The 12,614-nt window shown below is 36.6% G+C and overlaps 1 protein-coding gene across 6 annotated transcripts in view; it reads right to left on the reverse strand.

The window, feature by feature from the left end:
• The window catches only part of LOC102224710 (disks large-associated protein 2-like), a 102,308-nt gene that overhangs the window by 9,987 nt on the left and 79,707 nt on the right, over nucleotides 1–12,614 (reverse strand). For all 6 annotated transcript variants that reach the window (XM_023347556.1, XM_023347555.1, XM_023347554.1 and 3 more), the window contains 6 exons: nucleotides 11,164–11,220; nucleotides 5,178–5,536; nucleotides 4,461–4,546; nucleotides 3,976–4,382; nucleotides 3,647–3,738; nucleotides 1,594–1,746 (listed from right to left, as the gene is read on the reverse strand). In XM_023347556.1, coding sequence (XP_023203324.1) covers nucleotides 1,594–1,746; nucleotides 3,647–3,738; nucleotides 3,976–4,382; nucleotides 4,461–4,546; nucleotides 5,178–5,536; nucleotides 11,164–11,220 — 1,154 coding nt within the window. The remainder of the gene's footprint in view (nucleotides 1–1,593; nucleotides 1,747–3,646; nucleotides 3,739–3,975; nucleotides 4,383–4,460; nucleotides 4,547–5,177; nucleotides 5,537–11,163; nucleotides 11,221–12,614) is intronic.

The following is a 12,614-nucleotide window of genomic DNA, read 5'->3' on the forward strand; positions in this document are numbered from 1 at the left end:
AAAATGACAGTCATCTATAATGAAAGCCTGCATTCACAGTAGAACAAGTAAAATATTTTCCTCAAACTTAGAGTATTGTCTGATTTGATTTACATATTCAGTTGTAGACAGAGTTGCATTCAGCACCAGGTTTTAAAAATAGCTTTTTGTTTTAGAGAAACAACTATTAACAAGGCTTCAAAAATTGCTTCTTGATGATTTGTCAAAATAAAACAAACGCATTCATGTGTAGCAAGGCCTTTAACTCCCCAAAGTAGTTAAGCAATAAATCCTTAAAGGGCAAAAATCTTACTAATACTGAAAGTGTGAAACACAACTAGGTGACAACTGACCTTTCCATTGCTTCTCAAAGTAGTTTAAAAAAATACTTTTTAGCCACACACTTTTCTAAAATGGAATGCTCTACAATATGTATGTAAGATGATGTAGTAAATGTAACTCCAATCAATTGAAAATCAGTTGATGTCTTGACCAACAAAAATAAATTTCAATGAAGCCATGTCTCATGGATGTTGTTTATTAGCAACTCCTACAGGGACAGAGTGAACACTCTTACTTTCCCCAAACAGTCTTTTGGCAGGAATTGGTTCCAACAGAAATCTTTGTTGGAATCACTTCTTGCCACAGGATTATAAACTAACTGGTAAAGCCTGCTAACTGGGAACTTGGCTTCAAGGGAATCAACAGCCCAAAGTTGAGGGACAAAGATAGAACATATTTAATGCCAGAGCTATATTTGATGCATCTCTAAGTTCCCACCCAGACCATCAAGGTAACTGCAACTATTGTTTGTGAGCATAAAGTTTCTCAGATTAAAATGTATTCATAATAACAATGTGAATAGGGTGTGGATTTATCAGGTTTCAGACTCGCAGATCACTGACCAAATTTTCTGAATTTTCTTCTCTTTCCCAGAAAACTCATTATAAAGTTTCTACTTAAAATATTTGCTACAGCTACCTTCCTTCAAAAATGATATGCCTTTTTTCGTTTCCATGCCCAATTTTGGACATGGAATAAGTATAACTGACAAACTACAAGCCAAACACAACGGCAAAGAATCAGTAGCAAAAGAATATGACGTAGTATTTTTGAAAGATAACATGTTAAGTAGTCACATCAAAGCCTGATTGAATACCAAGTGTCAAGTATTCAGACATTGATTAAAATACACTTTCCTGACAAGTACTCAAGTATTTCTATGCAAAACGGAATATTTGTTTAGTGTAGTCTCAAATTATTTGATGAATATTTTACAGAAGTGACCAAATGAAATTAAAATGGGAAAATAATCTATAGCTGTAGATTACATTGTAGATTACTTTCCCCATTTAAATGCCTCTTTTTCCAAAGTAAAAGGGATATGAATTCACATCATGGATGTTGATGGTTGCTTTAATTTAAAAGCAAACTTAACCATCAGCACTCTAAACTAAAACAGATGCTTCCATCTTGTTAATACTCTGACCTCCTGCTGGTGTAATGCCTAAAAATGAACACTGACGTTGTTGGTGCAGTTTCCTCTTAAGCTGTGCATGTTCATCTGGAGTCCATTAAGACTAATTATTACGAGCGTGTGGAAGGAAATGATACCTTCTTTTCGGGGCTCTCCACCAGCTGCCACTGGTTGCTCTTGATCTGCTCCAGCTCATCAAACTTGGCAGTGACGTCATCAATGGTAAGCTGCAAAAGGTCCCAGAATCCAGCCAGGTCCTGAGATGTGGGTCGAGGCATGGCACTGGGGTCCTAGGAAACAGATGCTTGTAAAAATGCAAATAAAATAAGTTTTTTCTACAACTAACAGAATGGAGAATAACTCTCCATATCGTCAATGCAAAAGTTTCAATCTCAGTACTTTTGTAGATATTCCTTGGGCTCCCAATCATTCAATTACGGTTTGATTTCCCAATTACAACCACTATGTGGCAGTATATTACCAGTGATCTAGTAGTACACTTGTGAGTCTATTTTAAACATGAACAAGAGAAAAACAAATGTAGTACAATTGCTCTTAAATGTTCTGCATTGATTTGTACAGCATTTGAGACATTTGAAAATTAAACATTGGCTTTCTCTGGGTCATGCCAATTTTAGTGTCAAAATTGATCCTTTTGTAGCAATGAATGAGGTCATCAGATATTTTCTTAGTATATGTGACCATGCAACTGAATAGACTTTTGTTTTGGGCCACAATTAAAACATAATTCACAGATTTTCAACAAGGTTGAGGCCATGTGGATAACAAAAATTTGATGTTGGCCTAATTTGATTTTACTAATACCAATATGTGTTTGGGATGAATATCCCAACTAAACCTATTTCAAAGGTATAGTATTTGAGCCTGGGTCTAATAAAAGCATGAATGGTTTGTTATGTTTTCTCTGCCGTTTTTTTTTGAGAACATATATATATATATAACTGAAGATAGATGTGTATGTAGAACCCTTTATGATTAATTATGACTAAATGTGGACTAGAGTAGTTTAATTATAAATTTCAACTTGCAGAATATGGTTTTTAAGAATACTGAATAATTATTCCACCCGGAAAAAAGGCAGCAAACTTCTCACTGCACGATCACATGCAAAAAAAAAGGCAAATGCTAAATGTTTTAGGAATTATTCACTAATGACCCAGTCAAAATTTTCATGACCTTTGAATTATAATTTTGAATGTCATCACCAGTTTTGAAGTTCTGTATTTTGCACTGTATAAATCTGAAGTAACAGCACACAAAGACAGACAGACAGAGATAGAGAGAGCCCTGTGACCATTGTCTCAAACAGCAAAACACAAAAACGATGGGAGCTTAAACCAAGAAGTGTTTCATCAGCTCAAAAGTTAACAATATTCAGAGCTTTTTATAAACACTCAGTGCAGTTCTTCTACCATTCAAAGAGTGAAACAGACTCATCTGCTTCTCTTTGAAAGATATCTGAACGCTCGGGGCAATCTAAGACTTGTCACTACCAATGTAAGACCTAATTCATCATCCTATTATCTTTGAGGAGAGCCAAACAGTAGGGTTATTCAAAAGAAGGAAAAAAAAGCACAAAACAACACAAGTTATTAAGACAACAGACTTCATCCACCTCCACAATGATGCATTTCATTTTTTTTCTTTTAGTCTTATCTTTTAGGGCTCTGATTAAGTCTGTTTCTCTCTCTTTCGCTGTCTGTTTCTCCCTTATCTGCAGAAACATCCCACTCATTGAACTTCATATTCTGATATCAGCTGACTCGGGGGATAGTTAGCATCAGAAAAGGTATGAAGTATGAGCAGACGTGACATGAGGGCTAAACAGTGAGAAGGTGATGCACTCCATTATTCAGACCCTGAGTTCCCATTCAACCTGCTGCCTCTGTGCATTAATGGATTGCCTCAACACAGGTGCTGTTTCCTATTGGAATTCCCCTTTCGTCAACTGTGGGTCAATAGCAGCAGAGTGACTGCTTCACCATCGATCTTTGCGGTCTATTTCTGGGAAGGTGCACAAATGCAACGTCAGGACAACTACCATAAAGTTTAGAGTGGGTGAGGCCAATCTACATGCAAATACTGCTAACAAAAAGCAAAGATTAGCCTTGCTTTTCCTGTAAACAAAATGGATATCACAAGGATAAAATGTATTTGAGAATTGCTCACCAGATTCTGTTGGCACAGCCAGTAAAACTGCTGAAACTTTTGAGACATTAGTAGCTGAGCACTTCCAACTGCACTCCGGATTTTTCCTAGGACTGGAAGACAAACACAAAGTCTGGATTTATTACCGACAGCTTGGCAAAAGACAGAATGATGAGCAATTGGCTTTCAGTTGGTCACAATAAGCAAATCAGCTCAAAAAGTGTGCGTCACAACTCTTGTCAGCGTCACTGTTAATACTACGAATATTTACGGTGGCTTCACTGCTGTGACACCAGTGTGAACCATTGACATCAGAGAGCAAAAACCCCGACTGCCTTTGGGACACTCACTCTCCTCTGACAGGTCATGTTCCTCTGCTTCTCTTTCCATCTCTTTGCACCATTCCTCAAGCCTCTTTGTTTCATTGCGAAGGAGTTGCATGAACCAGCTGCCATCTCTCCGGAGGGGGGATACTCGGCCTGAGTCGGTGCTCTCCAGGCTGGGTTCCACCAACCAGGGTTCAGGCTGGGGGCTGGAGCGCCCACTGGAAGGCCGGTAGTCCTCCCTGTAGCTAAAAAGACCCTGCGTGCGGACAGTTCGGATGGCTCCATACTGAGTTGGTGTGCTGGGCTCAGAGTGGCGTCCGAAGGCGCCACCGAACTGCAGGCCTTTGTCCTCCATGGAGGGAAAGCCTTCCAGCTCCAAGTCTGCTTGCACCGCCGTGGTCACACTGTTGGAACGCTTGAACCTCCCGTGCCTAGGAATGACAAGAAGGAAATGAAATATACCAACTTGAGACAGAAAGTATTATGACACTTTCACGTGCCTCGCATACCTTTTCCTATCTTCCACCTGGATCCCTATGGAGTGAAACTGAGGAAGACCTTTACTGTCAGCCTCAGAGTCTGTCACAGTCTCCACCTGGGAAATACACACACCAGTGTAAAACTGACCCTCATTTCCAATACAAATACACACAAACATGTTAAATAACAAGGATTTGCATTAGCTAAGAAACTTGATATACTATTGTATTGATATACAATTGTACACATATCATTTTGTTTACATGCTCAACTTTAACCTAATTATCATCTTTTTTGAAAGTGGTTCCATTCTCTTGTTATTGATCCAATTGTAGAGATGGATTACATGCAGGTAGACTTTGAAGGCAAATACATCGCACTGCATTTTATTTAGGGTTATCAGAATAAAGGAGGCTGAATGCAAAATGACCGTCAAAGTTTATAGGTTTTTATTTGCAAAAAACATTTTGAAAATAATGAGTCATTGTAACCCACCTAATTTAGGTTCCACTTTTTTTTGGTTTATCAATTATAATCTCAATAGGTCTGCAGTTATAACATGGCAAAATACAAAAAAACATACTGCATACAAATTCTTCTGTATATTATGTTAAAAATTTACTTGAGTTAGCTTTTCTGCCAAAAATGGCAGACCACGTTGTTATATTTTGTGAAAAACTTCAGTTGTAAGTTCTACTTTTCAAGGTGACTAGAACAGAAATTGAGGCTGCTAGATGTCTTGTTACCTGTATACCAATAGAAGAACGTGGGGTTTTGAGGTACTCCTCAGCCTTTGATACCAGTACCGCCTTGTCACATGTCTGGACGGAGGTGTGACTTCCCACCAACGCATGCCTCTTGCCTGCCGCTGATTCCATGGCCAAGGTGACCGCCTTGCTGCTGTCCAGGCTGTCCATGGAGCTGTAGATAGGGCGTCCAAGGCTATCCGTGGTCCACAGACCGCCTCGCGAATGCCTGCCTTCCGGGTAGGCATCCTGGGTGGACTCTGTACTGCTCTGGGCTGTCACAGAAATAAGAGGCTTGGTGGTGGCGCGCGGGGGCACAGGAGGTGGGGTCTTCTTGTAACTGGGAGGATATGAAACCGCTGGACAGCAAAAGCAGGATGAGAGAAGGGGGGCAAGGCAAAACAAGGGTAGAGGGCAAAAAAAAAGTGATAATGAAAAATGTGGCCAAAGCTGACAAAGGCAAATGTTGCAGTTCACCGCCATCACACATGGTGTGATAGAGGGACCTCATTGCATGATGAGATATCAGACATTGATTTAGCAGTTAAAGCAGGGTGAGTGTCATTAAGGTGGAAAGTAGCAGCTTTCATTGGGGAAGAACAATGAAGGATTATGGAAAAGAATTGATAATTCTGTGGAAATGAAATTTTGATGACAATCCACCTAGGCTAGACCTCAAAGCAGAGTTACAAAACTGGACTGAATTACTGTATACTGACTTTATATCGTATAAAACGCTGCTTTTGCTTTGTAATAGCTTTATTTTTATGCTAAGAAGGGAAAGAACCTTTATTTTCCAAGAAAGAAAATTAAACATCTTTCCTGTCTAATTCTAGTAAACTTTTTATTGTGTGTTATGACGTCTTATCTCATTTATCTTTACACCTCTTATTGAGGGGCAGCATCTTTCTGCAAAGTATTGACTTAAAGCCTATTTTGTTTTGTCTGTAAAAGTTCCAGGTTAAAAACTGGAACCAAACTGTATTCTTATCAGGGGCTACTGGTAACAAAATGCCTAAAGCTAAGGTTGAAAATTGAGTCTTTATTATATGTGGAGACAATGTTGTTTGACTTGTTGACTTGGAATAATGGTGAATCAGGTCTCCAATTGTCCCAGTACATTGTAAGTAAAAAAGCAGGAATAAAGCTCCACTCTTCTTGTTTGCTGTCTGTTGAGAAAGCAGCCTGTGTTTAATTAGTTATCACACAGATGGTTCTATTGTTAAGTAATTTCATTAAAAGCGGGTAAATCTATTCACCTTTGAATGACGACTAATCAGTGACTACTAGTCACTAGAACATAGACCTTTCTTCGTAGTTTGAGATCCATTATTAAGCTCAAAATGTGTAATTTGAATTTTTCATTTTCAGCTTTTTTCTTGTTTTCAATTTAAGTTTCCGCCATAAAATGGAGTGAAATACAATAAAATGAAACACAAAGAAACACAACAGCTAATCACAGATCACAATGCAAATCTGTGGCAATCATCCTGAGAAATACATATATTCCCAACAGTTTGTGATCTCCTGCTTCACTAATCTGGTTGTAATATATTTCATTTTGCAACACTCATCCTCAAGTTTACATAAAAGATGTTATCTAATAAACAGCATAAGTGAACTCATTATCTAATACAGGAATTTACTGTAAGTGTTCTTTTCCTGCTGAAATACCCACAGTATGAGCATAGCTATCTTTAAACACATTCTGTGCACACACTGAGGACACTGTGGATTAAAGGAACTCTTTTAAACTAAATCCTATCTAAGATTTGACTTCTATCCAGCATAAAGGGGCTGGAATTCTGTGAGACACAGCAGGTGGGTATAAGAATATAATGAGCGCAATGACTCAGAGTGTGCAATAACTCCACACTTTCTATTATTACACACTGGTGCTGACTGAATTACTTTTTAAATTGAAAACGTTACAAACTGCTCAGTGTCAGCACAGAACTCAATAACATAAATGTCAGGCTTTAGCAACTAGCATGAAAAGAATGTTTTTTTTAAAATATATACATAATTGTGTGCTTTAAAATCAGTTTTTCTATTATATTTTAAAATCTGAGTCGTGCCTTTTATTAATTTGGCTCTGGTAGCAAATATTCTAATAACTCCTGTAAAAAGCTGAAAAATGTTATGTGAAGCTGAGAAGGAAATGGAGAGGTCTTAAATTTAAGACAATGATTAAAATAAAAAAGGGCACAGAAAGCTATCAAAACAGCAGATGGTGCATTGTGAGGGTATTAAAGGGAACTGCATAAGGTGAAAATTTGGTTTAAGAAATGAAAGTCAACCTGAGACAAAGTCAGACTGAAGTTATGTTATGAAAGACAGGCGCTACCTCACTCCGTACCAGTAGGTGGCGGTAATGCATCCCTAACATTTCTTGGCAACCGCCAATAAAAAAAAATCAAGGAGACGAGGGAAATACGCCTCTAACACAAACCTGGTGTGTTGGAAGGAAAAAGAGGAAAAAAACAGCTAAGGTAAGAGACACTCATGAAACGTGAGAGTAAAAGCATATGTTTCCTAAAACAATGATAAATGTGATAAAACCCAGCATTAAATTTATGTTACTTTACAAAGACTACCTTTATATCCTTTATAGAATCAATCAAGTGTGACATTGTCGTTTCCCCTGGTGGTTCAAATGATATTGATTAATTGAGTTTCTGCTCTACTTTAAAGCAGAAATGTTGTTAAGATAGGTCAACTTGACTTTTAAAAGCACTACAACTCTTTCTCTGTTACAGTTGTATGTCCAGACCTACTAAGCAACAAAGGAATATCATATTTTCACAGTAAGGCCTGTACTCCCCTGATAAACAAGTACCACATAGAGGGCATTTGCAGCCAGTGAGTCAGGAATCAATCTCTTTAAAAACTCATAACTTGGCCTATTACTTGGGGAAAAGGTTAAAAGGGCTCGCAACATCTTTAAAAACTGGCAATATGGACAACAACTGAGTAAAGCAAGTAGATGGGAGTTCCTCAAAAGCTTAATGATAATGGTAATGGGTGTATTAGGCCGCCACTTAAGCGAACACCAATCAGATCTTTTGAAGTTTAATCATACACTGTATGGCTGCCTAAATAATTAATAAGTGTGATAAATTAATTATTAATAAGAAGTACATTTTAAATCATATCTTTGATGTATGCCAACATTAACACCTGACTGATATTTATAATATAAATGTTTTTGCCAACTTTGGACTGTTTCTGCAACATTATAAGCCTTTAAGATTTTTTTTTTGTACGCAATATAAAGGTAAAGGTAATTTTATTTATATAACACATTTTCAGCAAAAAGGCAATATAAAGTGCTTATATAGGTTCTCATGGGAAATGCAGGTGCTTGGACAGAACACTAGATGTCCTCCAGTAAACTGTGCTGTAAAAAATATCTTCTCTCAATCTTTGTAAAATTACTTGTAAATATTCTGATGTTGAATATGTAGTGCTTTTATTCTGATGTTGAACTCAATTAAGTTAAAGGTTTTGAGAATGATGTAAAATAATTTTATATTGCTATGTCTATGGCTTGTCTACTATTTCACTTGTTGTGGACATGTACAAAGTTGCTTCTGATCTATCAGTCGCCATGATGTTATCACTGACCACTGTTATTTTTACGTTGGTAAAGAGAGCTCTGCATGTTGCTCAGCTCAGCTCTGTGCAGAGCAACCCCAATCTGCCATTGAGCAACTACACAACTACACAATGATGGGTTTTTAAACACCCACCACCAACATGTTGAGGGGGCTTTTAGGTGTCTAGTGCAGCTTTTATAACTCTGGGTAGTTTTGGCAGCAAAAAGAGGACTAAAACACCATTAGGCAGGTCATCATAGTGTGTTGCCTGGTTAATTAACTGTTTTACTTTTAACAGATAAATGGACTTAACTTCAATGATATGGTTTTGTCATACTGACCAATCAAAAAGCCTTTTAAAGCAATCTCATCCTAGTGCTTTGCCCATAGGCACATCTACATGTTGCTTACTAGATGACTACTATTCCCATTCATCCACCACCACCCCAACACGGTGCAAGTTTTAATGTGTTCTCAAGGGTAAAAAGTGGAATTAGAAAGTTGTGAGTCATTGTACACTAGGGGACTGCCCTGAATATAAAACACAAACTATTTGACATTGCATGACCTTTAAAGTTAAGTCAAAAAAAGTGTCAGCAACCATTTAATGGCAAGAATTGGAACATGTAATCTAGTGTATTAGAAAATTTCATCTTTAGCCTTATTTCATCTTTGATGGAACTGATGATACTTTTAACCATTTATTTTCTGATTATATCTGCTGTGTTTTTGTATTTCTGCAAGATGTGTTTTTCCATTAAAGAAATTTCCAGCTGGCAATAGAGATAAGATCAGACTTTGGGTGGATCTTTGCCTTGCTGTGACTATATAACCATGTGATGTGTGTCGTTAGGGCTCTTCTTCGAGCACTATTGCCTTCGAATAAAGAAACTTAAAGACAAAGATTAATCTTTCTCTTATTATTGAAACAGATTCTCATTCCTTAATAAAAAAAATTCTACAACACTAGCTTCTGCCTAAAGATACTGGAGAAAAGAAGAAAATTTAATGTCAGTACAAACATAGATGGATGGAGCACCAGTAAGGGGAGATTTTGTGAGATGGATGATTCTTCATCTTTTGCTGTCAAACAGCTCAACTCTTGAATTCTGTACCTGAAGTTGAGAAACATCTATCACAAGATTTATAGTTTCAGTTGACCCGCTAGTTAAATTTACACAGACCAGGAAAGTTTATTGTTCTTCATTTATCCAGTTGATGCTGCCTTTGTTAAATAAAACTGTTTGGCTTTGCATAATTGCACAAAAGCAGATCAGTAAATACATCCCCCCATAGAGAGAGAAAGCAGGACTAAAAAACCTAAATTAAATTCTGCAAATTGTGTTGCTGTTCAGCTTACAAACAGTCATACATTTGAGAATTTACAGTTTTGTTATTTTCTACAACCCCAACAGGTCAACATGACAGCTCAATTTGAAATTAAAACGGAGACATCATTTTATTTATTTTTAACCATGTCAATGTTATAGGGCATTACTCTGCAAGGTGCCTCACATGCAGAGTCTTTGTCCATGTTGGTTTGGTGCAGAAATATGGTGGAATCAGGTTGTCCAAAACACTCATTTTCTCATCTTGTAAAACCAAGTCGTCAAAAGTATGTTCAACGTTTTGAGTCTTAGCAAAATTCCTATTTGCGATCTAGAATTTATCTAGATATATACTGGTAGATATATCTAGAGAGAGAGAGAAAAAAAATCCAAATGTCCAGTTTTGGCCCCATCCAGTCAGTCAAATAGCCCTCCGGATAGCCAACAATGTCGGTTCAATTTGGAACAAATTGTCAATTTTATGTCATTGAGTATCCCAGCAGACCCAGTATTTATTGGCAGTTCCTTACCCGTCTAGATGTTGCAAAGGGTTTCATCATTACTGTGGAAAAGACCATGTGATCATCTATTTCTGATCCTATTAGAATTTAATTAGATACATTTGTATTCCTTTATATTAAAAGGAATATAAATGAGGATCTCATAGATTCCTGTTTATATTGCATTGCTCTTTTCTTTTTAGTCAGTTACACTTGTGCTTAATATTCTTTTCATCTAATGTTACAAATTTACATATTAAACTGTTTAAGTGATGATAAAAACATCACAATATATGTCCCTATAACAGCTTTTTACCCTCTACTAAAACCTGGTAAAAAAAAATGTTTCTATGTTTTTCAAATCAATGTTGTCTAGCTGTGAAGTGGTGAATAGTCATTGTTCAAACACCATGTGGTAATTTTACGTGTGAAATATTAAGTGTACTTAAAGTTTAGAATTTAGAATGATATATCTCCCCATTTGCTTTGTTCTGTTTCTAACTCCTACAGACGTGTCTTTACTACGACTGGAAAAACAGGGGCGGTATAACACTGCTACCTGGAGGTGGCTGAGCACGGTCCACACTGCATGAAGTAGGGAGACGAAACTGAATCCCTGTAAGGAGGAAGTAACATCAGTTAGAAAGAAAACATGCAGGTAAAAGTACACTCTTAACTGGGTTCATTCAAACGAATATTGTATGTAAACAGGAACTGTAGAAAGACCACTTCAACTTTTCTTGAATAAGTAATTCATCAATTAACTACTAAGGAGATAAGCAAACACAGAGCTCTTAAAGCACAATTGTATATCTTTGATTTTTTTTTTTGTTTTTTTTACATGTTACATGTACTCTCGTTGTAAAAAATAAAGCACACCCTCTTTCAAGTAGATCTAGTTGCTACAAGGGTTTAAAATTCCTAAAATCTAACATCATCTTTCCAAAACCACAAAGCACAACCCATTACCTCTTATACACACCTAAAATGAACCTTAAAACACATAAAATCCTTGGGTTCAAAGGGGGGGTAATTTTGTGAATAAATTAGTTGGCGTGGGATTAACTGGAGCCTAAAATATATGATACTGTCATTTTAGTGCCTATGAGTCTTTCTTAAAACTAAAGTTACATCTAAGCGCACAAAAAATGCATGTAGCTGTTTTTATTTCTGTTAAGACAGTTAATCATTCCATTGCCACACCAGATTATATAAGCATCTCAAAAGCTAGGTGATGTTAACACTGTCCTTTGATGTTTTCATCACATAGCTTTTAAAATAATAAGTCAGATTATCTAAATAGTGTTTTGTTTCCTGAAATTACAAACTGTTCATAATTCTGTTTCTATAAAAGCCATCTGCAGCTCCACTAGTTGGGAGACAAAAACAATTATTAAGGTTAACCACCTTATTTCAGTTTTGTTTCAAGAGTTGACGAATATTTATAAAGATGCATGATATCAGGAAAATGCTTTGAAATGGTTTTGCTGAAAATTGCAATAATGTTTATTTAGTCGCCAAAACATTTCCTTCTTTACAGTCACTAAATATCCTTACCACTCTTCTTTGAGCTTTGGCATCCCAGCTAAAGAAATGCATCTAACAGAAGTTAGTTCAGTGAAATGTCTGATATAATATTAATGCACAGAGAAATAATGCACTTCTTAGCATTTAAGACTCTAATCATCTTGATTCTTATAAAAACAAGATGCTCATCTTCTTTTTAATAAATAGGATCCAGCCTGGAAGTAGAATCGTTTTTCACTATTTATAAACTATTTGTTTTTTCCACTGTCATTCTTAGTAAAGTATTTTTTATGTTTATTCAAACAATAGAAATTGTAAGAAATGTAATTTTCTTTCGGGGAAGTTTGCATCTCTCTCTCTTGCTGATAATTTGATTTATGACACTACTGAGACTAGTTGTTTTCTGGACATTCCGGTCATTAATACTAACCGATAAATCCTACATTAATTATTATTATTTTTTACCACGAGTGTACATTGTGT

The sequence above is a fragment of the Xiphophorus maculatus genome, chromosome 15 (genome assembly GCF_002775205.1).
Source record: "Xiphophorus maculatus strain JP 163 A chromosome 15, X_maculatus-5.0-male, whole genome shotgun sequence".
Classification (NCBI taxonomy): domain Eukaryota; kingdom Metazoa; phylum Chordata; class Actinopteri; order Cyprinodontiformes; family Poeciliidae; genus Xiphophorus; species Xiphophorus maculatus.